This window comes from Oryzias latipes, chromosome 5, assembly GCF_053564925.1.
Source record: "Oryzias latipes strain Hd-rR chromosome 5, Olatipes_Hd-rR_3.1".
Taxonomy (NCBI): domain Eukaryota; kingdom Metazoa; phylum Chordata; class Actinopteri; order Beloniformes; family Adrianichthyidae; genus Oryzias; species Oryzias latipes.
Window position 1 is genome coordinate 10,965,237 of NC_136241.1, and position 27,712 is coordinate 10,992,948.

Below are 27,712 nucleotides of genomic sequence, written 5' to 3' on the forward strand. Positions count from 1 at the left end.
TAATTCAGGATGGCAAACCTTTAAATCTCCCTATTTCATTGAGTCAAGTTTTTGTGCTGCAGATTGACTTAACAGATGGGTTGAATAAAAAATGTAAAAAAAAAAAGCTCTTTACCATGTCTTTGTAGTTGGGGTAGAAAGTCTGATCGATTAGAGGGAACTTGTCTGATCCCAACCGCTTCTGATTATTGATTAGCTGGGAAAACTGGATCAAAGTAGAACAATCAAGAGGAAAATGTTAGAGCTTCATCAAAGTCTGCATGCATTTTTTTCAAAGTCCTTCAGCAGTTACAGTTGGTTTATAAGAGACACTTACAGCCCAGGGTTTGTCACAGAGGTTGTAGATGGTCTCCAGGGTGTTGACTGAGGGGATGCCTGCATACTGAAGGCCAATGATCAAGTTCCTAAAGTCTTCATTTTGGGCCATGCTGAAGGCGTGCTGACGCACCAGGACAAAATCAGGCTTGAATGACCTGCAAAAACAAAGACGAGGAAAGTTCAATTGAAAGATGAATTAACGACACAAACTATTCACACGATGCAGGAACGCCAATAGTTTTGTTCCTACAAGAGTAGTGCAACTGGTTTGACCATTAAGTTGATCGAACACTTGCAAAAAAAAAACAAAAAACAACAACATACAAACATTAATTAGTGATGCCTCAAGTAATAGGAAAAAAATTATGACCAGTGATTTTTTTTTTAGTACTGTCAGATCCTTGCCCCTGATAGTCTGTTTTCATGAATTTGATTGCGGTTTTGTGATTTCCCAGCATCAGCCTATAAGCAAATGTTGTTTTCCAGCTTCCAGCTGGAAGAAGATGTGGGTTGACAGGCAGCGGGGTAAGCCTCTCGCACATTTTGTCCCGTTGAATAACCTCCTTGACGGAAGGTGAAAATAAGCTGCTGGTCGCTGCGGTGGCCGACTGACGTTAACTGTCAGAGAAACACACTGTCGCTCTGTTGAGCAACTACCAGCGAGTCTTAAATTGAAGGGGAACAAAACATAAAACAGCATCATAACAAGAATAACTCCTATTATCCACTAAGTGGACATGTGGTAGAACGTGTTTGTGGGTTTTTTCACTTCCTGTATTTGTGAAAATGTCTGCAAAGAGAAGAAAGGAAACAGAGCTAAAACTCTGACTTTGAATAAACATTTTTAAAAAAGATATTTCAAGAATATTTGGATTTAGAGGAAACAGCTATCAATCCAATTCTAATAATTTGTTACTTGCATCACAATTTGCAATCATCTACCAATTAGTGTTGTCAGATGATGATTTGCTTTCTTCAAGGATAATAAAAAGCAAAAAATGAACTAATAAAGATTTTAATATAAAAAAAATGGTCAAAAATATTACCAATACTTTCACAATTTCCAAAACCACAAAGATTAGGAACATTTTACAAAAGGAAAGAAAGCTACATGTTTATACTGTCATGTAACTGTCAATGTTGTTTTTGACACTTTACAGGTAAATTAAAGCCCCAAGCAGCGTTGTATGACCTGCAGGCACTACCCACCCTAGATGTGATGTCATCGCCTTAGGTAGGGGGTTATTCAATTTGCCCTAAAATCATTTTTGCTGGGTACTATTGTGTGCGCAAATTTTGGTGAGTTTTCGCGTGCCGGGCGTGAGTAAGACGGAAGAAGAAGAAAATAATGAAACAATGCAGAAAAGATGTGAAGATTTTTGCGGTTTGGACTAACTGTGCCTCAGTGTGTATTTTGTGTTCTACTACGCACTGATTTGGCCTGGTCTGTTTGGCGCTTATTCCTTTCTTTTAAGGTCTTCTTGAGGCTTTTTTGTACCTTTTTGAGTTTCCCTCCTTCTTTGCTCTTTTTTTTGAAAAACGCTGTGGCAGGGACTTAACCGTGCCCTTGCTAAGCTCAGCAGACATGCATGCACATTTGCATGACACGTCAAGTATGCTGCAGACTTCCTTTTCTGTTTGTCTTCTTCTTGTGTTTTGAGGTTACCGAGCTGCTGAAACTGCCTCCCTTTGTGAGAGCCGGTTTGTCACCAGACCTCTGGTATCTGGGTCAGAGTGGTTTGTGGCGTAATGGTACCTGAGCAAGTGTCTTGCTCATGGTATCTTCAGCAGCGTATCTTCATCTTCAGACTTCTGCTGTCAGCTTTTGAGTAAACATTGCGGTCTGACGCTTCTACATTTAATCGCTAAAGAGATTTCAGGGAGTTCCGCGCCCCCCCTTTGTTTTTTTTAAATACAATACCTTCCAACTTTTCATATTTGTCAAAAAAGCTTAAAAGTTCCAACAATGAAAACAAATCTGCACTTATCTGGGCTTTAAAGGCATTAGGTTGGTCCATATCTAAAGAGGACCCAGTGTTCTTTTTCCATTTTTTTTTAGTTGTTGCAGCAGCTGAGCAAACAAATAGAAGCCAAGTGTTGCTTGTGCCGGGCAGATTTTGCTCTTACAGAAAAGTAACTGCAATCTAATCCTTGGACACACTAGTGGAATATTTATATAATTGTGTCTTTTTATGTTCTGCGTCCTACTGATTAGGTAACTCAGTTTAGCTGTGGAAGCCTGAGCTTTGTTCCTGGATTGTGCTCACCTGGATTCAATCCTGTTTTAGATCTGGAATTGTCACTTTAATTAAATATAGATTAATTTTTTTAATTGAATTTCCGGGCATGGACTGTCTACGTTTAACTGACGTATACCAAAAAAAAGGGGGGGTGTCAAGAGTAACCATCTGTGTTCCTACAGCATCTGTCCTTCTTCATCTGTTCTCTCTGGACTCTTCCAGCCATCTTCCAGCCTTAAACCTAGAGAGACCTGTTTTCCGACACCTTTCATCCTAGATGCTGCTACTGCTCCCTGCTGGTCAGGAGAACCCCTGAGATCTCCACTAAAAAGCTCCAAACTCCATTCTGACCCAATCCATTACATACTTTACTGCTTCTAACCTCTAGAAAACCCTTAAAAATAAATTTAAAATGTATCTTGATCAACGGATTTTAGTTTATCATCCTTTATTTTCCAACTATGATGCTGTTTCTAATTGTTTTTATTGTTTTTTCAATCAATGTGTGAATACTGACGTTTTTTATTAATCTTTATTGTTATTTTACTTTAACCTCAGAAACTAGAACCAATTTTAAAAATTAGAACTTTTTTGAAAGTCTCGTGGTTGTTTAAGGTAAAAGAAGTCACAGTGAACATAGTAGCAACAGTAATGAGTATCTCAAGCGAGCCTAGGTTTAGCCAGCCCCATGATGGGGTGCAGTTGGGATATCAGGTATGGGTGTGCTCAGGGTTTGGGGTGTCTTATCCCTTTGCGCTGCTAAAATGCATGGAAAAGCATGCTATCATCGTATATCTATATCTTGTATTTTGACATGTATATGTTTTATGTTTAATTTTCTTCCAGACACTACCATCTGCATTTACTTTGGACAGGCACACACCAGGACACTGGTTTATGTCCTGTTGAGGCTGGTTTTTAATTTTTTTCTATTTGTCTATCTGTCATTTCTCCACAAGTCTGTCCATCCTTACATTTTTTTTGTTTTGGTTCCTGTGTTTTGTTTTGGTAATTTTTTTTCTTTACTTGTGGATTCTTGTGGTCCATCACATGGGGGGGGGGGGGGGGGTCATGGCATTTAGGGGGGCATTGCCCTCCCCCCTTGCCCATGCCTTTATCTGGCCTTAATTTTGAGTAATTTCTGCAAATTAAAATACTGTTTTGGCCTTTTCAAGCCCTGTTTCATTTTACTACAGTCTTTCCGCATTTTTCAAAGTAAGTTTACACACTGAAATCTTAAGATTTTGCTAAACTGTTTGTTTTGGTTATCAGCATTTTTTTGAAAAGAAAAAAAAAAAAGAAAGAACAAAACACACACAAACATGCATTGAAATAGCATGTTATGCATAGAGTTTCTGTTTGTGAACGTGCATGCTGACCTGACCACCTTGGTGCCGCCTCTCATCACCTGCATGTCCACGTTACAGGTTCCGTTTGAATGTGAGACAAGGTTGAGCTCTGAGAACTCGGCCTGCACGGGGAAAGGCGACATGAGAGAATTTAAACCCATTGAAGAAAACTTTCACTCACTTTGTTATTTTGATCATTTTAAATAAAAAAGGATCATGTCTGTTCTCATGGTTTGGTAACATAACTAAGAATGATAGCCCTTGCAGGACATATAAATTCAACAGCACATAGGCAGATGCTTCCGTGCCAGACACATCACACTTTTTTTACGATGCCATGGATCATATCAACTTCAATGTCCTCCAAAGGGGACATAAAAAAAAGTTAGGCAACAGCTTTATGCAGCACAAACTTTTGCAGATGTTATTTGTTTGTTTTTCCTTGATATATTTCATAGCTGACATAAACCACACAGTGACTCTTTCAAAATATGTGTGTTGCTGCACTTTGGTGTGGTTGGAAAGAGGCTGAGTTTTTCTCTGAGTCATATCAGCCAACCTCCATCATGTCGCTTCAAGTCTGTGGTGAGATGTGAACTCCACGTCTATTAGGTGTGAAACTGCTCTTGGTGAAACCCCTGAGAGCTGTCGTCCTCAAGGCAGTAACTGAGACTGGCTGAATGGTTTGTTGGTTAATTAGTGAAACCAATATGAAACCAACACGTAAAAATTCAACGTGAAGCTGGCCTCAGAAAAGGAGCACAGAAACCAAACAGAGGGTTGAAGAATCTTTTTTGCTACTTTTTACTTCATAAACACAAATAAAAAGTTAACTGAAGTCTCAAACAAGTCTCAAAACATGTCCAGCTGCTGATTTTTGTGTTAGTTTTCTGTTTATGGCTTCTCCCACAGGCTCCACCCACTCACCTATGGTTCTGGACTTTCAAATCCTGACCAAGGGTTACAGCAGGCTGCACTCAGTTCATTTACTGTCTAGTGTTTATGGAGCACCTTACTTTGGCTACAATCACAAGTACAACTACATCTGCTGATTCTTCAAGATTTCCAGCCACTGCCGGTTGATTTGAAAAATTGTTGGCGTTGACATGAATGTAGTCAGGCGTCAGTCAGACATGGTTGATGTCATTATGAAATTGGGTGGCCACAGGGCAGCAGCAGCAGCTCTGATTGAATAGAGCAGTCTTTATCAAGTGCCACCAGCCGCCCGGTAGCCTGGGGGTGTATAAAAAGCTGTTCTGCACCACTGATCATTCGTAACTCCGATTTTGGGCGCACATTGTAATCTTGTCAATGGGGTTTAGCTCATGCTGGTTTGCGGCACCTTTCCGTCCGTGAAACCTGGGTTCAAATCCAGGCTGCTCCCTATTCCCTTCTTTGAGAGGGTTGTATCAGGAAGGACATCCGGCATAAAACATTGCCAAGTTAACCATGTGACTCTTGACACATTTTTAGACAACATGTCTCCCGAAAAAAAACAGCGAGGGGCAAAGCCCCAGCGCCCAAAACTAAGGCATTTGGTCTTCATCGGATGAATATCATCAAGGCTTTAATGCATCCCCAAATGGGGAGACGGCATTTCTAACAATTTCTATCAATCGGACGGAGGCAGTGGGACGTCAGCACAGGGGCAGGGAGGTGGCTGTTGGGTGGCAGTCTGAAATTGGTCGATCATTAGACGATTTTGGGGACCTTGGAGACACTCCTGTCAGTCAGTTATGTTGCCGTTTCTGCCACCTGGCCGTCACTGGACTGCCACCGCGCAACCACAAAATGTGGCGGTCTGTGACCAATATTAAAAAATGGTCAGGTCGGGATCTGTGACTGTAGCATTAGCCTTTAGTGCTGGTGTGTTCTGGATATTTTCTGATTCTTCTTTCCAGTGACAGGCACCCCTCTATCAGTTCAGTTTCTGAGCTCTGGTTTTGGGTTTTTTGTTTTGGCTTTTCTCTTCTAGTTTTTATTGCTGTGGTTGTTAAACCCTGTTTTGGATTGATTTTGCTGACTGACTGATTTTTTTTCCTGCTCCTTTGTTTCCATCTGTTCACCCACATGACAAATGGAAAGTTAATTTAAAATATATACCATATATATAGGATATCACCATCTATCCCTCGATCTTCAGAACCCACTGAAGATGGAAGGCTGGAGCCAACCCAGCTACCGTTGGGCAAAGGCAGGTTACACCCTGAACAGATTGCCAGTCCGTTGCTGTGCCACACACTCACATGCACACCTAGAGAGGGTTTAAATTCACCTATGAAGCATGTATTTGGTCTGTGGGAGGAGAGCCAGAAGAAAACGTACACATGCATGAGTAGAACGTGCAAATACTACTGAGAAAGGTCCCAACTGGGATTTGAACCGAGGCCTTCTCACTGTGAGGCAAGAGCACTAACTACCGGTGTGTGAAACTACCAAATGTTGTGTTCCTTTGTTTGTCCATTGGCTGTTCATTTTTAGTTCTTTTGTAGATTAGTTTTTTTTTTACTTTTTATATTGATGTTTTTAATGTTGGTGTTTGAAAAAAAAAACAAGTAATAATAAACATTTTCGATAAACAATGAAAAGCAAATTGTGAGCGAATAATTGTCATTTTATACAACTTTTTCTGGCCATGGATTTGCTGTACTTATTGCAAAGGTTTCCTGTAGACCACTTCCTTTCTCACATGGTCTTTGTCTTCCAAAAAACAACATTTTTATTTAGCCATAGGTTTAATCACTTACATTTTTTATTTTTTTATTTTCCTAGTTCAAATTTCATTATTTATTTGTGACATGCTGGTTAACTTAAAAGACATAAGTATAAATGACAAAAAACATTTAATCAATGTCAAAGGAGGCAAGAGCAAAATTAGAGAATATGAGAAAAACAAAAAGTATGTAAATATTAAATATTGCTGTGATTTCCTTTTTCTAAATTACAAAAAAATCTATTTCTTTAAGTTTTGAAAAATAGTCTCAGTATGGGTAGAATAGAAGAATCTTACACTTTATTTTTATTCAGTGATCAAAGAAAATCCAAATGAGTAAATATAATTCATGACTCATGAATTCCTAAATCAGATTCATTTTATTTAAACAATAAGACTACGTGACAGCGTGAAAGTGCTCAGGTTTATTCATTAACTGGCTGGCGCCAGAGCTATCAGAGCTATCCAATCTCCGCTGAAGGACTCACCTGGTAATTAAAGCCTCTGGGAGAATGTCAATATTGTTTGCTGCAGCTTGTGCATCAAGATCTGAAGGACACCTTTCTGCATGCATATCCCAGCTACAGAGGCTTCAACTAAATGACAACTGACAAGCTGATTGGTAGCCCTGTTTAAACTAAAGCAGATTTGCGATTTTTAAACCCTCTTTGGTAGTTTGGAAAGGAGAAATTGGTAAATGGACAATTTTGTAAACAAACTTCCACTAAGCCTTGAGCAAAATTGCTTTGCAATAAAATTAAAAAAAAAAAAAGTTCTAATCCGTAGAGCACTGACATAATCCAAGTCCATCCACAAAGAACCCTGAATATCTGCAGCTGCTTCAGTGTGAATAAAACTGAACAGGGTGTCTGGGTTTTTCTTATTACCTTATTACCTTTACCTTATTCTGAGAGATGGCATCTTTTCAAAGTCTGTATCATACCTGCTCCACTTTGATGTCATAATCTCCAAGGACCTTCTTTCCGCGAAACACTTTTGCCCTGGAAGAGAAAAGAAAAGGGGAGATTCACTGTGACATGCGTTCACACTATAGCTCTCTGCTGTCTTTGCTGCCCTCTACTGGACTTCCACGCCTTCTGAGGAACAAATGCTGCAGAAAATGGACGCCTGCTCCAAGTGACGGAACCCTCTGCTGATGATTACTGTGCTGTTGCAGCCTTCATAGAGCTGCAGAAAGGTTTAAGAAGATGAGTGCAGCTGAAGCACATTATCCTTATTCCTGGGTATTATTCTAAATACTTAAATATGATAATGGAGGACATATATATGAAGAATATAGGCTCAAAATTGCATTTCTGAGTATTTCTCAGTTCAAAATTTTCTGACAAAGGTGCAGATAAAAAAAAATGCCATCTAAAAATAGTGTATTTGCAACGTAGAGAATATGCTGGGCGGGCAATAAGTTCCCTGCTCCGCACCATTGTGATGGATCCACTTGCAGACAAATAGATCCACGTACAACTTTTCCTTGTACGATCAGGCATCTGGCTAAAAACTGTACGACCGGATAGCTCCAATGTTGCTCCCCGACACGATCGTGGATCTCCAATGATTTTTCTGATGGACAGAGAGATTCTTCAGGCCCAGCTAACAGTCTAATAAATCAAACATTGATCTTCAAAATAGCATAACTACCAAACACTAAACCTCGTTTCATCATCAACAGTCGTTCTCACTGAAGCACGTGTGCTCGTTTCTGCTTGTGCTCTCAGTTAAAGCATTCTTTCCATAAACCCTCACAGGATCTTGTTTTGTGCAGAGATGAGGTATCTGCTTCATTAGCAGCAGCTTCATTAGGCTCATACCATCTGTGACCGAGACACTCGAAGGGCATTGTTCTCTAACACCCAACAATCAATAACCGCATCCAATAAATCGGTGATCTAACAATTGCTAGAATACATCTTCTTTAGGGACTCTGTGTGTGTTTGTGTGTGTGTTTTAAGCCCTGAAAAAGGAGACTGTTGTTCTGATGTACAGTCATCAGAGCAACAGTCTGTTCATTGAATAAGGCATTTAAATGTTTAAAGTCCCATTCCAATCATCTTTTGATATTGTAAAAGAGTAGTGGTCTTGTAAACCCCTTGTGCTATCCTAGCCACTTGGGCGTTGGGAGTTGGGTCATCTAGACCCACTAGACAGTGCACTGAACCTGTTTTCTTCAATGATTTGTCATCTTCACTGGTGTCCATGGATTATATGAAATCTTTCAACCTGTATCCACCTTTGTCATGGTAGGGAGAACACGTCAATGTAAGGGTGGGGTCATCTAAGATAGTACAAGGGTTAATTATGATTAAGCCGTTTTTAGCCAAGATGAAAAAAATATGTAGTTTTCTAGGACATACTTTCTGCAGACCAGAAATCATTTGTTAAAAATTCCCCCATGAGTTGTGGGCAGGACTGCGCACATTTCCCATCATCCCTTTGCTTACTATCTCTCCCACCAGATTAGAGCCCCTCACAACCCCAACCTAACATTAACGGTGCAACAAAAAAACAAAAATGGCGAGCAACACTGGAGCTGTCCAGCTGTTGTGTTTTTTAACCAAGATGCCAGCTCAGACAAAGAAAACAAAGACGTACATGGATCTATGTGTGGAGCGGAGCAGGGAGGTTATTGCCCGACCAGCGTATTTTCTACATCACAACTACAAGCTATTTCAAAGAGCCTTTTTTCATCTACTCCTGATTCACCACAATTTGAATAAAGAAGTACAAAGAAATGTGAAGTACAAAGAAAGTAAAACATCGATGTTCTCCACTGATGTCTTTATCCTGTTACCTGATTTTGCAGTTCAACAAACATTATTTTTAAGCATTTCAATTCTGTTTTTGTTATATTATGAAAACAACACCATTCATTTCATAGAAAATCAAGTATTTCTGGTAAAAAGCATAATATGTAAACCTAAAAGACAAAAAGAAAAAAAAATTATGACTGTGTTCCTCACATATAGGCTGATCAGTTAAGCGAAATAGCAAATGTTAATCAGGATGCACAAATAATCTAAATATCAGTTTTAACTTTTGCAACCTATAAAACAGGAGAAAAACTGGAAAAAGATGCATTCTGTACCTTGTGGTTGGGGAAGGAGGTTGTTTATATGACTCTCTTTGAAGGATTGCAACATGGTTGTAATTCTCAGACAGCAATAAAACCTCACAGTCATGCGGGCCAACATATCCAGAAAAACATTAATTTTTTCCTTTGTTGCAGTTTCTTTTTCATCCTTTGCATGAAAGTTTTTTTTTTTTCTTAACGAGGATGCCTCCTTTTATTTTTTATTCCACATAAAGCTCCACTATGAGGTTGTTTTAATGAGAATTTGATCTTTTACACCTGCAAAAATGTGCATTAAACCATAGAATGCTATCACTTTAACTGATAAGCTCTGAAAAATAAACTGATTAGTTGAGAAGTTCTAAGATTTAATCTGCCTTAATGGTAAATGTGCTTCATAAAACAAAAACAGCTTAAATTACATGTACTGGATCACACAACGGAGGCTGCTTATTTGCATGGAGACTGATAGTGTACAATGGGACAATTAGTTGTTTTATGTTTGTGCTATAAAGTACACAGTGATTTAATATCCAAGTGATTTTCTGGATCGAGGTTTGAAGCCAGTCTCAACATGATGGATGAAAACATTTGCTTCCTTTCTAGACAAATACAGTGAAATAGCAGATGTTCATTTTAATGCAAAAGTCCCTCATTGATTGGCTTCATTTGTCAACACCTGCACATCTTGATTATAGCAATAATTGGCTCGTTTTGGTTGATTTGTGAGCCAGTAAATGCTCTAATGCCACATTTTCTCCATGTTAACTTGTAATGAGAAGTATGTTATTAAACAGAAGGCAATTATTGCATTCATGTTGGAATTAGTTTGCAGCAGCCTGGCAAAGAACCTGATCTTGACCATATTTTGGCTTACTTTAGAGTGCACTAATACTTTTAGATTGTTTTTTTTTTCCCTGTATAACAGCTATTGAGTAAAAGATTATCAAACTTTTTCCACAAGGTTACAAAATAGTGTGATTTGTAACTTGGTAAACAGACGTGACAGTTGTTGCATCATGTTGAAGTGCTGATGGTCCAGATGTGTCCATCTTTGATTATGTTTGTGCAGCATTTCTGTCAAAAACCTGAAGTCATAAAACATGACCCAGAGTTTCAGAGGAAAACCAAAACAAGCCTGAAAGCAGAGTTTAGGATACATATGATTCAGTCTAATGGCAGCACCAAGAAAAAAAAAAAGTTTGTTCCTCTGATCCATAGAGACTTTGTCACAAAACAGGCAGATGGCTGGTTCCAATTGCAGCAGGTTTTGTAGCTCAGCTAAAAGGCCACAGAGCTAAATCAGGGTCAGGCAGGCAGGGGTCAATGACAGGCATGGGAGCATCAGAGAAGAGATGGGGTATTCAGGAGGCAAGAGTCATGGCAGGCAAACTAAGTCCGAAACAGGGTCAGGAGACAGAAGATCAGGTCCAACTATAACTCTCAGTGATGAAGGCAGAGTGGCCCCAAACAATACTTCACACTGAGTGAGGCTCAGTACAGTGTTTAAGTATGCTGTGATTGATTTAGTGAATGAGAGTCAGGTGTGTGGCATGCTGGGAGATGTGGGTTGCTGGGAGATGAACTGCATTCTGGACTCTGGAGACGGTTCCCGCTGGTGACCAGAGGGGGAGACAGAGCTCTGACTTCTGACATGCTTTCAGTCTTTTTTTCGCGTATGAACCATTTTTGTCTTTTCAGCATCTCAGCCACACAAGCATCTTTATTTTTGATACTGAAGAAATTAAAGTGACTATGATCCTTGGGGAGAAATAAGTTCTCACAGGTGATCCCAGCAGTTTTTGTTTTGAGAGATAGCCAAGTCTTAAAATCAAATGCTAACCACATAAGCAATTCTGTGATAAACTGGTGATTTAAACACACACTAATTTCAATATTACAAGACGATCTTCACACCACTTTGCTGTACAGCTGCACTGTGTTTTCTAAAAACTGTTTACTCTAACATGTAGCGAGGAAGGAACTGAACTTAACCCTCACCGCCATTGGATGACATTATGGACATTTTATAAATGGAGGGTAATTGAGCTTAATTCAAGAAAAGCGCAGAGGTAACCCGAGGATCTGAGACGGAGGTGTTTAAATAAGCACATGCTCTTTAATCGGCGAGGTTAGCAGCTCAAGCAAATGACACATCTGAAGGAAAGGGGGGGGGGGGGGGGGTCAGTGGAGCGAGGAGTAAAAGGATGGGGAATGTGTGGTGCAAAGACATAACCCTGAAAATGCTTGTTTTAACACAAACACATGAAGATTTTAGCTTGAATTTAGAAGTTAGCAGTCAGCCAGCCTGATGTAAGTCTTTTAAACACAACAGTGATGAATTAAGAGAGTCGAGGACAGATGAATGTCCGCTTAAAAATATAAAAAACGTTGAAATCATATGTGTTGCCTTTGTTGAAATGACTTGATTTCTATTAATCTTAAAAAGAAATGTAACCATTATCCCGATCATGACTGATTTATTTACAGTTATATAAAACATATTCTTCATTTTTTTTTTTCTGTTCAGGGTGATGCTAAAATACAAAAAGAAGGGGTTAAGGTTTAAAGACCTTGTTTCTTACATTTTTTCTGTAATAGGGATTTGCTATTTACTTTCATAGTTTTAAATGAGTGTGGGGCATAAATAATTTAAAAAGAGAAAGCATTAAGGTTCAGGCGAGCCATCCATGACTCTAAAATAGTTGGACTTTTTATGCTTGGCTCAGCATGCTCACCTTTTCTCAGAGTCATTGGATGAAACCCCAGTTACAGTATTGACCAGAGGAGTCCACGAGTCTGAGATGCAAAACCTTCCAAATCAATGCATGATAATGAGAGACAGCCAAGGAAAGAGAGAAAGATGAGAGTGGAAGAAACCATGGAAAGCTTTTAGGTATTCTACTCCATCATTACCCACCAGCCTCTAAACCCCAAAAAGCTTTTCCAATGCCAGACAAACACGTTTATACCAATAAATGTAAAAAGGTTAAAGGTCAGACAATGTCCCTATAAACGGAGAAGTACTAAAACGGTTGTTAACCAGCAGGCTTTTACCTTACATGGATGGTTAAATTACAGGAGTTTCCGGCTGATAGAATGCCAACGCTGAGATGCATTACTCTATTTGCCAAGGTAAAGTGGTGCTGCAGGGACGATCTGAGCACGTGCAACTCTCATCATGAATCCCTTTCAGATTTCCCGACAGACATCTCTGCCAGAAATGGAGCGTCAGACTCGCCTGCTGCAAGATGCTGATCAGTAATTTGATGTCAGCTGGAGAACTTGAATTATGCGGCTCTCTGAGAACTCCATCAGAACTGATCACGATGTTCAAATTTGTTCAACCTCAATTAACCGACCCCCCCAACAGGATGAGCACTTTTGTGCCAAATGCATGGTCCAGTTCGGAATCAAGTATCATATCGACACGAGGCTCTCCGAGCCCCTGCTGCAGAGTATCATCTGAGAGAGAGGAAGAGTGGCAATGGAGACTCACAAAGGGGGTCTGAGTTCTGAGAGAGGAGAACTCAAACACAGCTAGACGCAGGTAATGCAGCTGGTTCAAGATAATGTCACGACATCCAGTCCCCACTCCCTCGATACTTCACTCCAGCTTCATCTCATCTCTTTCTTATCAAGCAGCCGCAGTTTACTCTCTGAAACGAGTTTTCGCTGATCTGGTTCCTCACCTCTCTGTTGGTTATTTTGATTTTGCTCTGAAATTATATTTTGTCAAATCATTGCCACTTCAACTATATCGAGTTTGATCTCCTGTCCCACTCTTTTATCTGTAATACTAGTCTGCACTGCAGAGAGCTGCACCGCACTTTGGTCCTTTCAGAAGAAAACACAAACTGGTCTCTGATTAAAGGTTTTCAAAGGTAAAAAACTACCAATATCCATGAAACGTTATGACTTCAACATTATTTTAAATATTGTTTACTTACTAACTATTATTTGAACATCTAAATAAGAGTAACATATGCATAATAATTCAGAATAATTCACAGCATTTAATGGCAAGAAGTACATTAAATTTCCTTAATCGCTATACCTTTGCACTTTTGGCTTATCTACTGTGTATCATTTAATATTTACTTCTAACTTTTCTTGTTTTTTTTCATGTTGGATTGCTAGAAGTCTCTTTCTCTTGCTGTAAAACAGTCAGTAGTTTGTATTAAAACTATTCCCTGCTACTTTTCCAGATGTCATAGTGTATCTGCAGGCACATGAAAATCAACGCATGATGGAAGAACATGGAAGAATGTGATCAGGTGAACTGAGCTGACTGAAATTCTTTGGTAAACTTACTGACTGGATGTTTCACCTCTTGAAAACATTTGTGCTGCCTGGACTTCTGCTTTTGCAGTAGAACAGATACTTTGATGCATGGGAACTGGAGCCATTTGACTTTCAGCAACCAAAAAGTGTGAACTGCTGTGAGCATCCACAGCAGGAGGGTTTATTTGGCTTTTGGTTAGCTGCTTAAAAGAGTCTAACAGATGGTCCTATTAATTCTATAAAGACACTTTGTACCATGGTGTAAACCTGCAATAATTAGCTGCAGCACAGCAAAGCTCATCGCCTCTAAAAACCCTTCTAACTAAAGGCTTGTATTCCCTGCAATATACAAATATTTTCTAACTTATTTCATCCACCATTTGCTGTTTGCTTTCAAATAAAACACTGTGCTTGTTGGGTCAATTGTTTTTTTTCTTCAAAGACAGAGTGACTTTTCACCAAAGAAAAAAACTGATAATCCTCAAAGTGTTTCCTAAATAAGGATGTTCGGGTTAAATGAATCCTCTGAACCTTTTTACTAGAAAAAATAAAAAAATAAAGACGTAGTCAAATTAAAATGCATGATTCAAGCAATAATTTGAGATTAAAGCATCAAGCAGGGTTGTATGCCCCTCTCCCTCTGCCCCTGTAAACCTGGTCAGAGCTAAACGTGACTAAATTATGAAAAGAAAAAAACTTTTTTTCAAAATGGTACCTTTTTTGTTTGTTTTATCTCCATAGCAACTATTTTGTTATTTGGTCGCTGAGAGGTGATGAACAGGTCTATGCATGTTTTAGAAGAATCCACAAAAGTTAACTTTTGGATTTCCTTGGCAACTGATTTTTTTATGAGCTAAACCTACTTCCCTAAAATATTCATATGTCAAATTGTTTTGTTCAGCTTGAAGCAACAATTTATGTATTCAATTTCCACAATATTACGGTAAAAAACGTGCGAAGGACAGGGAAGCAAAACTTTTGCAAGCGTACCTCACGATCCCCTTTGAGAATGTATAAACTTTAAAACCAAAATTCTTTTACAAATAGCTTTTCAATGATGGCCTAGGAGTTAGGAGGCGATAGATCAAAATACCTACAGGGGGAGTTAACATTTGTAGCTGGTACAAAATGTAACTTTTTGGAAAATTCCAAATGTTGGCCTTTTCCCGATTTTAAAGGTCAAATAATCTTTGGTTGTGGTTTTAGACGTTAGCTGGCGTCATGTATTGGAAATTTCCTAAAGTTTCTTTATAACTGATTTAGAGTTTTTTTTATGAGCACCATGAGAGATTTGGGCCCCATTTCGTTTTTGAACGGTTTCGTCCCCTATGATGTCATCCATCAGTTGTTTCTTGGGGGTGGTTCACTATGTTGAAAATTCCTTTTTGGTTTGGAGTATGTTGTGGGGGTGAATTTTTTGCTCAAAGGCGCAGTAAGAAAGAAGAATTGCGAAAACAATCTGGTCTTTGCAGTCCAGGACTCCTGGAAGCCAGAATAAGATCCAAGAATTTCACGTCCAATTCGTTTCAATCCCATTGTTGTGTTTTTGTATGTGTACCTCAGCTTTTTGTGCTCTTTTCACTTCTGACTAAAAGCTTTCAGCTCTGATTTACTTGCTTGACTTCTTGTTTTTGATCCCTTTCAGTATTTTGTTACAAATGACCAAGTTTGCTTTTCAGCCAATAACCCCCTCAGAGTATAGATCCTCATTGATTTTCTCCCTTTCTTTGCAGATTTTATCACCAGTGATTAGCCTTTATGGTTTCCTGATGCCTCAGCTTGCCCTCTTTTTCTCTCCTTTGTTTTGTTTCTCCTAAACTGCATTTAGTTTTTATTTCTCCCACCCCACTGTGGCAGCAGGATTTGGTCAGAATGAACCCAGCAGGAGAGCGTCTTAACACCACGCTTAGAAAGTCACAGGAAAATTTGCCACGAAACTCAGAATTTTTCTTTTAAAAAGAACAAAAATATAGAAAAAATTTGAAGATGCAATTTTTCTGTTTGCTAATCTAGAATGTCATCTTGTCTCTTACACTTGTCAGTGAGGCTTTTTTAATTGATGTTCACTACCAAAAGCTCCAATTAAACCCAGTAACAAGCATGGCCCACAGTGATTAAGGCAGAGGCGCTGGCTCATGGTGCCTGAGGTGAAGATGTCACCTGAATTATTCAGCTGCAGCACAGAAGGTTGTAACTGCTGGATTCCACTCTGTCCATACCCTGCAGGGGTGATGGCATCCTGGGAACTGTGCACCCCCTCCCTCCCCCCACTTCCTGTGCTGTGAATGTGACATGTTAGTGCAGCAAGGTTACAAATCAAATGGTGGTTTGCTCCTAACTAACCAGTGCTTCAATGATAAAAGCTCATACATTATGTGTAATGCTTTAGGATCTGTATTTGAAGACCAGTCTCAAGTCTCAAGTCTAAAGCTACACACTTGGCATGTGGCTCCACTGGTGTGTAAATTTGCATGATATTTCCGGTGATGGTCAGTAGGCGCAAACTGCCAGCCACGCCTCTGCCAGTCTGCCCCAGGGCCGCTGAGGCTACATCAGTAGCTTACATTCACCAAGTATGAATGAGGAGTGAATGAATAATAGACACATTGTAAGAACTTTGAGCGTCTGGGAATGTGCAAATAAATCCAATCCATTATTATTTATTATTTATTATTTATTATTTATTGTTTATTATTTATTATTATTGTTATTATTATTATTATTAGTATTATTATTATTATTATTGTGTGACACGATCAAGAACGAGGTAAACATGGATTCTTGAACTTGCATATCACCCATGGTGTTCACACTGGACAAGCAGGGAGGGACTTTCTCTTCTTTTTCTACTGCATATCCACCATTGACAGTTGGAGAAATTTTGGTGGGAATTGTTAAAGAGGCGCACATCTCATAAATCTTCCCCCAGGCCCAACCTTTAAACAGTTGGCACTTCCATGAATTAAAAAGGATGTCATCTATTTGTTACTACCAAATCTAAGTCTTCAATTGGTCAAAGTTCAACCTAGTTTAACTTGCTTCAATTGGTCAATGTAGAGCCTGAAAATGGTCTTAAAAATGTGTGTAGCTACACGGGAATGCAAGAGTTTTGAAAGTTGGGGTGTAGGGGTGGGATTATATCAGTAGAGGTGGGATTATATTGGTTCAAGCAATAAATCAAGATCTACTTAACTGTAGTCAATGATCAATGTATTTAATTAAGCAAATGTGATTTAAGTGACTTTTTTACTACAATGCTTGAAAAAATCAATAAATCAAATCAAATCCAATTTCAAAATGCCCTTTTACACGTTTACATAGACTTTTCACAGGAAGTGGCAGTTTGAACGTGCGTTTCTGAAGGTGGTGTGATCGTAGCTTATAAGAGTCAGAGTTAGTTCAGAGTTAAACTGGTGAAATACGGTGATTAATGACAGATAAAAACACAGAAATGTTTTAAACATTTCATTTAATTTGATTTACCTACAGATAGTTTTGCGACGCCCTCTGGGATTATGGGTGCTTGTGTGGACAAATCCCCACAGAGTTGGGATAATTCTTATGTAATGACCATTTAGAAAAAACATTCATCAAATGGCTCCTGGTGGAGGTAGGCAGCACATTAATTTCCATTCATCAGTGTGTGAATGTGTGCATGGGTGAATGGGACTGTAACTGCAAAGACAAGTAAAGAGTTATATAAGTGCACGCCATTTAGTATTTTTTGTTTTATTTCAACTTTTACTTTTATTGACAATGTTTTTTGTCAAAGGGATCAAGTTTGTGCCGGGGGAATGAACAGAGTGGTAGGGTAGGAAAATGTTCTTAGCAAACTGTTTTTTTGTGCTTTTACTTTTATTGGTTTTTAAAGTTTTAATATAGATTTTCAATTCTGTGGGGCACTTTATGCTGCTTTCACATGAAAAATGCTTTAAAAATAAAGTTTAACTTGATTTGAATTCCTCGTTTTGGGCTTTCTATACTTTGTTGTTGACGTGTTTGAACAGAACCACAAAAAACATAAATTCTTACAGGACCTGAAGCAGAAACATTTTTGGAGGTTTTCATGACTTCTGGATGATATATCCTGAACTAACAAAAAAAATCCCTCTAAACGCTAGTAAAATGTCATTGAAAACAGAAAATAAAATACTTTTAATCAAGCAAACAAAATTAATAATGAAGTTAAAAAAAATGTTTCGAACATGATTTCTCAACTTTAGAAGCAAAAATACATTTAGAAACCACACATTTTAAGAATATTCATCAATATTTTTAATTTACCTGAAAAGCATTTTTTTCTACAAAACAGAAAATGAGAATTTTCTTTTGGCAACAAATCTTGATTTATAAATCCACAAGTTGTTTTTCCACAGGGAGAGAGGCAAGTAGGTGTTGATGAGCATCCCGGCACATCGTCTCTTCTGATTTGAAATAACTATTACATATTCACTTGCATGAGTCAATCCAGGCGCATAAAGAAGGTCAAAGACATGAATATTTCCAAGTAAAATAAGCAATGGTCTGCATCAAAAGTCAGTTCAGAAACACCGAAAAGAAAGGGTCAGTAACTCAAAAACAGGGCACAGATGTGACATGACAAATGCTGAAAAGCCAAAGGCAACAGTTTACTGAGAAAAAGGAGTCAGACCTTATGTGCTGCTGAGAAAAGATGTTGAAAATAAGCAGAATTGGAGGAGGCAGGCAGAATCGGGTGAACAGCATGAGGCGAGATATAATGCAAAGACTGGGATAACTGATCTGAGCTGGGGGAGAAGTCATGGTCACTGCAATTTGTGGTAGGTTCACGCTGTCAGGCAGCATGAATAAAAACTAAAACATGGAATATAAGAATAAAAATGCAATAAATAACAGTAACATCTGCTGCAGCTTAATACATTTGGATCTATTGAATACTGAGCCTGCAACCTTGTTTTTGTGCAGATGCCACACAGCTCCCTGTATCCGTTTTTTCTGGTCATCATATTACATTACACTGATTAACAACGACCCACAGGCCAGGCTTTTTTCTTTTATTAAGTGACTACCTTCCAGGTTTATACCTATCCGTATATTTCTGAGCATTAAACTGTGCCGTCCTGCATTAGTCCTATTTTTAGTTAAGCTTTACATGAATTAACAAATCAAGTCCTTTTCCATTCTGTGACATCCACTCTTGAAAAAGAATGGTTTTACTCTGAGTGCTTTTTGGTGACTAGAGTTCCGTCTAAAGGCTTCAAACATGCAGAAAAATAAAATCTTCTGCAGTTCAATTGGACACAAGGAAAAGTTTATTCTTTAACCAATTGATGCCTATTTATGCAAATATACATTAAACCACTTTGACTCCAAAATGACCTAAATTTAGCATTTTTTTCATATCTGAAAATAATTCAAGCATTTAAGGGTTAACATATGAACAGAGAAAAATTGTTTTAAATCTATAGTTTTGTGCAACAATTTGCTACCAGTTTGATACACGGCAAACAACTTGTGTCTACTGACAGATCTGAAAGCAATTTCACTGCATTTTCAAAGTGAGACATGAACTTGAAGGTAAACAAACTTGAGTTCTCCTGTTTTAGTTCATTACGTTGTTGATTGTTTGCTGTGGACTCATTTTTCTTACCGCCAGTGTTCTCATTATAGCCTAACCTGGGCAACCAATTAGCCATTAGCGTGGTTCCCTCCAAACTGAGTGTTGTAGCATTTAGCTTGTAGTTCACTAATTAGGTAAGTGACGAAGCCAAACATGAACATTTCTGGTACAGTTGAATCATCAGCCCCCCAAAAACCCATCCTCCTCATTACAGCCGCCTTGAATCCAGGAAAATACTCTTCAAACGGATTAGCCTTGTGTTCATGTCAGCCTCCAGAGACGGGAATAACAAAAAGACAAGGCAAGGATGGGGCTTTTCATTGAGTCAGCCACACCAGTCATTTCATTTGGGATAAATATTATGTGTAAAATACTCCTCCCTTCACACTATGTATCACGCATTTCTATTTCTGAAGAAATTCTTTGTTTTATTTTAGTAAAATATCAGAAAGTACCCGAAACAAGTGTGGAACATTAAATATTGTAAAAATACATAAAGTTAATAACAAAGTTAGTTTGAATGTAGAAAGTAATTTGCCTTCTCTGGGAGGGTGGAGGGCTCCCTCCCCAGGTGGAGGAGTTTAAATATGTTGATATGTTGGGGTCTTGTTCAAGAGTGAGGGGAGATTTGAGTGTGAGATTGACAGGCGGATTGGTGCAGCGTCCGCTGTTATGCGGTCGCTGTATCCGTCTTTTGCAGTGAAGACAGAGTTGAGCCAGAATGCGAAGCTCTCAATTTATCAGTCTATTTGTTCCAAAACTCACCGATTGTGATGAGCTCTGGGTCATGACCAAAAGAACGAGGTCCCGAATGCAAGTTGCTGAAATGAGCTTCCTCCATTTGGGTGGCTGGGCGCTCCCTTAGAGATAGGGTGAGAAGCTGGAGAGAGCTCAGAGCAGAGCCACTGCTCCTCATCGAGAGGACCCAGTTAATGGGGCTCAGCCATTTAGTCCGAATGCCCACTGGACGCCTCCCCGGGGAACTGTTCCGTGCATGTCCCACTGGGGGGAGGCCCCGGGGAAAACCCAGGACAAACTGGAGAGAACACGGCTCTCGGTAGGGCCTGGGAACATCTCTTGGTCCCCCCAGAGGAGCTGGAGGAAGTGGCCGAGCAAAGGGAGGTCTCAGCTTCTTTGCTGCCACCACGATCCAGTCCCGGATAAGCGGAAAAAACATGAATGGATGAATGGTAAATAAGATAAATCCAATTTGTTTGCTTGTTTGCTGGGTTCATTCTGACTGGAAAACAGTAGATCCTGTGATTACTCGAAGAAGGATCTTTGGCGTGAAAAAACCCAAATGCATGACTTTAATGTTTCGAGGGAACTTTTGAAATTTTTTTGGCCTGATTTAAATTTAATGCTTAAAGCAAATAAACTTGAAAGCAGTGAGTAATTCTGAAACAGGGTTTAAAAACGTTAAACAGATTCAAAGTATGAAACACTTACGCTTACTAAATATTTTAATACACATTTCCAATCATGAGTTCAATTGGATTTGTGGTGCAATTATTTTATTATTTTATTTGAGTAATTTTTTTGCTCGAAGTAAATGAGTGGTGCCATAAGAAACTGGAGCATAATTAAAAACACTGGATGAATTATGCATGAGTCCCAAACAATCTGAATTATAACTTTTCCTAAAATTAAAAGCAATGATGGATTTAACCAAAAAGTTGAATTTGTTTGAAATAAAAGGTCACTTTCCTGTAAAGCAGTTTGGCATAAACTCTGGAATTAAACTTTTTAGAGGTGGTAGAGTTTGTGTTGGTTTGTGAATGATGCATAATGCTATAAGATCATGAAAAGTTGAATAGATAATTAATTGTTTTTTTAACCACATTTGCCAAGTTATGCACAGATGTCAATTTGATTTAAAAAACATAATCTTTGTGTAGTGAGGTAAAGTTTATTGCTGTCTTTGTCATGTGTGGGCGTGGCTCGAGAGCCGGTTGGACCCAGAAGGAGAGGCGGGAGGCACAGTTCCAAGGCCAGGGGGTTTAATAAACAACAAACAAAAGGCGCTGCAGAGCAGGATGACAAAACAAAAACTCATTGTGGCGTGGCATGAAACATGGCATGAACGGACGAAGACACATGAAGACGTTAAACACACGACCAGAAGTTAATGGACCAGCACAGGAGGAAGGCAGAGACAAGACTTATATACAGACAGGGCAGACAAGACACAGGTGAACACGATCAGGGCAGATGGGGACCAAAGGAAGTAAAACTCAAGAAACATGACAAGACAGGAAACCTTTCAAAATAAAACAGGAAACAGAACCAAACAAGACAGAACAAGAACTAAAGCGAAAAACAAGACACAACAAACTCAAACCATGACAGTCTTTTTTTTAATAATGCGGGTTATATTTCCAAAGAAGGAAAAAAAAATTCTCCTTTTTATTTTATTCCAGTTATTAACTGCATGCATTCTCTATTATATTGCATGAATCTTTTCCAGATGATCTTCAGCTTTGACAGACAGTTGAGTGTCTTATTTAAAACTTAACTGTCATTTTCCCTGACATCTCAAATTGTCATCCATGAATGATTTAACTTCAGATCAAAATGCATCCATTTGAATTTAAATGTAAAATTTGGTTTAACTGGCTTTCATATCTTTATACAATCACATTAAAACCGTGGTTTCTCAGAAGATGCTGTTGCTGAGGCATCAGAGGGATATCTTTGATCTGTGCTGATCGCCTTTATTTTTTTATTAAATGCATCAATTTTCCTCCGAGCTCCAGATGCATTTATCCTCTTGAAGAGCAGATCCAAATAAAAGCAGAACAACAATAACATGGGTGTTTACAGAACAAATGGAATCGGGTACAGTGCATGTCCTCACACAGATCAACTTTTCTATCATTTTAGGAGATAAAAGCAACTGTATTTTTGCTTTTCCAGAATCTGAAACAAATTCAGAATTGGAAGGATTCTTTTTTAAATTTTCTTTTTATTTAAAGGATTCTTTTGTGGCTGCGGGAAGATTCTTGTTGCTTTGGATCTCTGACGCTAGATAAGCAAACCGACAGGCGCACAAAATTGCATTACTCATCGGGGTCACATTAAGGTGAGGAGCCCTTGTGCTAAGTTGAGACAAAGATTTTTCCCTCCGCAAGACAGAAGCAAAATCATTTCAGACGGACCTGAAATGGTTCTGCATACATATGAGTTTATGCGTTTACCCAGACGTCTGTCCTGATTACATTTCCTTAAACACACACCTACACAAATAGACACAAACATGGGTGAAGAAATGGATTAACAGAGTTTCAGGTGCATGTGCGCATATCTCAGCTGAAGTTCCTCATTAAGTGTAATTTCTCTGCATGATGGATGACAGCAAGATACATCTGGGATTCATCTTTGGAAAGACAATGAGTTACTCAGTCAGCTGGCGGGGCAATTACTTTTTGGATAGAACTAAATAATACAGGCATTCAGTTGTCAAACTTTGGTGCAATTTTGATCAGGAAGATCTACCTCACTTAAAGGTTTCCTGGGTTGTTACATCACTCTACACATTATTATCGATTAGGTCTTTACCTTGAGCCAGTAGCTAAATGACCCGCCTTTCATCTCAGCCCATCACAACAATATTTTTGCCTTTAAATTCATGACTGTTTGTCTCTCTCTGCAATCTTGATGGTTCGCTGTACCTCTTCCACCCCGTTCTCTTCCTGGTACGATAATTTGGAATGGCCTGGCCCCTAACCACCATCAACATCCAGGCTCTGGGGTTTATACATCTATGGTCCGAAGTCAACCCAAGCATGGAGGACGTTAGCAGCCCAGAGCCTAACCACCAAAGATCATGGACTTATAATGGGGCAAAAAAGTATTTGGTCAGCCACCAATTGTGCAAGTTCTCCCACTCAAAAATATGAGAGGCCTGTAATTTTCATCATAGGTTTACCTTAAGTATGAGAGACGAAAGAAGAAGAAAAAATCTAGAATGCAGAATGTCTGATTTTTATAGAATTTATTTGTAAATTATGGTGGTAAATAGGTATTTGGGCAATAACAAAAGTTTAACTCAATACTTTGTTATATACCCTTTGTTGGCAAAGACAGTAGTCAAACGTTTTCTGTAAATCTTTACAAGTTTTATACAAGTAGTTCCTGGTATTTTGGCCCATTCCTTCATGCAGATCTCCTCTAGCACAGAGATGTTTTGGGGCTTTCGCTAGGCGACACAGACTTTCAACTCCCTCTAAAGATTTTCTATGAGGTTAAGATCTGGAGACTGCTTGGGCCACTCCAGAACCCTGAAATGCTTCTTACAAAGCCACTCCTTCATTACCCGGGCAGTGTGTTTGGGTTCTTTTTTGTTTTCATCTGACCATAGGACATTCTCCCAATCCTCTTCTCGATCATCCAAATGCTCTCTAGCAAGCTTTAGACGGGCCTGCACATGTACTGGGTTTAGCAGAGAGACACGTCTGGCACTGCAGGATTTGAGTCTCTGGCAGCGTAGTGTGTTACTGATGGTAGCCTTTGTCACTTTGGTAACAGTTCTCTGCAGGTCATTCACTAGATCCCCCCGTGTGGTTCTTGGATTTCTGCTCTCTGTTCTCCATTTTGACCCCATGGGAGAGATTTTGCAGGGAGCGCCAGATTGAGGGAGATCATCAGTGGTCTTGTATGTCTTCCAATTACTAATAATTGCTCCCACAGTTGATTTTTTCCCCCCCAAGCTGCTTCCTAATTGCAGATTCAGTCCCAGCTTGGTGCAGGTCTACAATGTTGTTTCTGGTGTCCTTAGACAGCTCTTTGGTCTTGGCGATAGTGGAATTATGAGTGTGACTGTTTGAGGTTGTGGACAGTTGCCTTTTAGATAACCAATTCAAACTGGCACCATTGATACAGGTAACCGAAGAAGGACAGAAGATTCTCTTCTTACAGAAGAAGTTACAGGTCTTTGTTATTTTCCGCAATAATTTGAAAATAAAATCTTTAAAAATCAGACAAAGTGAAATGAAAAGTTCTAAAAGATTTCTGGTTTGAAGCGGCTTCTTCCGTTCTGGTGTTAAGCTAGTGATATTTATCTTCCTCGCTGGAGTTTTATTCTTTTCATGGCTAGCAAAGGCCACTAACAACCGAGTTGTTGACCACCCTGTGATTCTGATCATTTAGATGGATGAACCAATACTTTTGGTAATAAAGTGTATATCTCGAGCTCATCGCCAGTCGGACAGATTTAAAGAAGAAGTTATTCTGATGAGAGGTAAAATACTGAGCCCCCCGGGGGCCAGTGGTTAAAAATGAAAAAACAAAAAAAACCAAAAAGGATAAATTGTATTCCGTGCGCATAGATTAATCAATTGTGCTTGCACTGTTAAGAAATCGTGCGTGCACGCACATTGCATGTGTGCCGGCTTGGTCATTATTATACACAGACGAGAGGCATTCAAGTTCCTTGTACTGCTGTTTATGTGGTGTTCCTTTCTTCAAACTTTACACCGCATAAACATCGTAGAACTAGCAAACAAAGGTAATTGTTAACTATAACACATGAATTGCACACTTTCACACAAATAATGCACAAAAGAATACACGTACATACCACTTTGGCCTGCAAATGAACCAACCGGTGAACTAAACACAAAAAATCTTCTTAAGTGCTCTCTTATTGCTGTCAGTCGTGCTGACTTCGCATGTGCTGCTCTTTTAGGAAACAGGAAGTGCTTCTTACAACCTTTTGGTGAACTCAAGTAATCTAAACAGTTAAATGCTCTTCAAAATTAAATGTTACTGCTTCTACAGCTCCATAAACGTGACATAAAAAATAGAAAATACAAAGATTTAAATCTACAAATTAAAGAAAACAAATTAAAACGTTTTCAGAAGCACTGCGGCAGAGCGCCCTCTGCTGGCTAAATAAATAGCTACTCACATATTAACTGCTACAGCGTGTGGATGTTTCTGAGCAGAGCAGCCGGACTCGTAGCTTCTGTTTGCAAGCGGGGGGTGCTTTGTTACAGTGTGCAAGCAACAGAGGAGGCTTTGGACCGCAGTCCGTTTGTCTGTTCTGCGTGAACAGGCTCCCGAACTCAGAAGAATCATGTCTCCCGGGAGATTTGTATCTCCAGACAGAGGAAGGGCAGAGACGGCTTATGAATGAACAGTCCTGAGAAAACGTGCAAAAAATCGTGTGAATTTGTGTTACTAGTCGGCTCCAGACAAAATAAAGGCTGATAGTCATTCCAGTTTAAATCGTCCACAGTTAAGTGTTAGCAAGGCTAAATGTTGTTAGCACGGCTAGGCTCCTCCGTTGCTTTCACACTGTAACAAAGCAAAGCACCCCCTGCCTGCAAACAGAAGCTACTAGTCCCCCTGCTCTGCTAAGAGACATGGACATGCACTGTGCGTGCGCACGTTCAGCAAGAGGAAAAGCACAATTGATCAATCCATTTAGTTATCCATGCACACAGTTTACTAAAGCAGATTTTTTTCTACACCGGCATCGGACAATGTGATTTTCTGGATTTTTTTTTTCTTATTTTGTCTTTCATAGTTGAAGTATAACTATAATAAAAATTACTTCTCATCTGGTGGCTATTGGTGGCTGACAAAATACTTTTTTTCCCCACTGTATACCACATTTTTCAGTAACAGATATGTCTTTACTCCCATTCCTAAAAGGTCTCCTTTTTGAATTAATATGTATAATTTTATTTAACTGGCTGTAACCCTTCTATCTTAAATGACCCCACCCTTAAATTGACGTGTTATTCCTACTATGACAAAGGTGGATAAAGGTAGAAAGATTTCATGTAATCCATGGACACCAGTGAGGTTCACAAATCATTGAATAAAAAAGGTTCAGCGCACTGTCTAGTGGGTCTAGACTAGAGGACCCAACTCCCAAAGTGCCTAGGATAGCACAAGGGTTAATATCTTTATTCCATCACATTAAAACTGTGGTGTCTCAGAAGATGCTGTTGCTGAGGCATCAGAGAAACATCTTTGATCTGTGCTGATCGTCTCGGTTTTTTTTTTTTTAAAGTTCATTTTTCTTAAACAGTAAAAAGTAAAAAAAAAAAAAAAGGCAGGGAAAGTTGTGAAAGATACTAAAAACAAGAATATTGAATAGAATCTCTAGGGAATAGGAACCTCTAAACAGCAACAAAAATAACTATTTTGAGAAGCAATTATTTATTAGCTTTTAAATTTGCATTAACTAAAGATAAATAAAACTCTACTGAATCAGAATTTTTTAGATTTATAACTATTAAAATATTTATGTAACAGCTGTGAGGTTACTGAACATTTCCAAAAAATAAAACTCAATCACTAAATAGCTGTTACACCTGCAGCAAAAATCCTGAAACTACATTTGAATTATTCAAAAAGACAGATTAACTGATAGTTTTTTAACCCTTTTTTCCTGTCGGTCAATTTAAACACTGGCAATCTTTTGAACAGAAACTTTCAGAGCCTACTTACAATCCACTTCTACAAATGGGGTAACTTTATGTTTAAATTAGTTTCCTTTAGGAAGGTCATCACTTATTTATTGAAGAAACAAAGTGCATATCTGAGTATTTAGTATTTCTGGTTTATTTAATCTGATTTGCAACACAGATTTACGTGCAGCTGAAATACCACCCTCGGTGATGCATGTTCAAGTGACCACTTTCAATGAAAAGTCTATGTAAACATGCATTTTGGGCCTCTGCGTTCACGCATTGTTATGCAAGTTGCCACGACAGTTTTCAGGCTTATGTACAAAACGCACGATAAAAGATAAACCAGGTTGAACTTTGACCAATCAGGGACTTGGATTTGGCAGTGATGTATGGATGGCGTTCCTTTTAATTCACGGAAATGCCATCCATGGGTCACATGCTTGATGTGTACAAAGCTTAGTGTGCAAATAGGATGAGCAAGAGAAACAAGAAGAAAATGCATTCAGCGCATTAGTGCATCAATATCTGATGCATTAGTAACTGATGCTCTGATATATCTCCTTGTAGAACTCAACGGATTGCTGCTTTACCACTTTTTCAAATATGTAATGACCGTGTTACCCACATGAATTTCGTACATATTGCATGGATGAAAATAGATCATACGTGAATATGTGTGGAAAAAGTGAGAAAAATTGTG

The 27,712-nt window shown here is 38.9% G+C and overlaps 1 protein-coding gene across 1 annotated transcript in view; it reads right to left on the reverse strand.

Annotated features, from left to right (window-relative positions):
- Positions 1-27,712, reverse strand: part of syn2b (synapsin IIb) — a 90,350-nt gene that overhangs the window by 38,750 nt on the left and 23,888 nt on the right. The window contains exons 2-5 of the mRNA XM_023954875.2: positions 7,564-7,621; positions 3,938-4,029; positions 317-473; positions 116-205 (exon numbers count right to left, since the gene is read on the reverse strand). Coding sequence (XP_023810643.1) covers positions 116-205; positions 317-473; positions 3,938-4,029; positions 7,564-7,621 — 397 coding nt within the window. The remainder of the gene's footprint in view (positions 1-115; positions 206-316; positions 474-3,937; positions 4,030-7,563; positions 7,622-27,712) is intronic.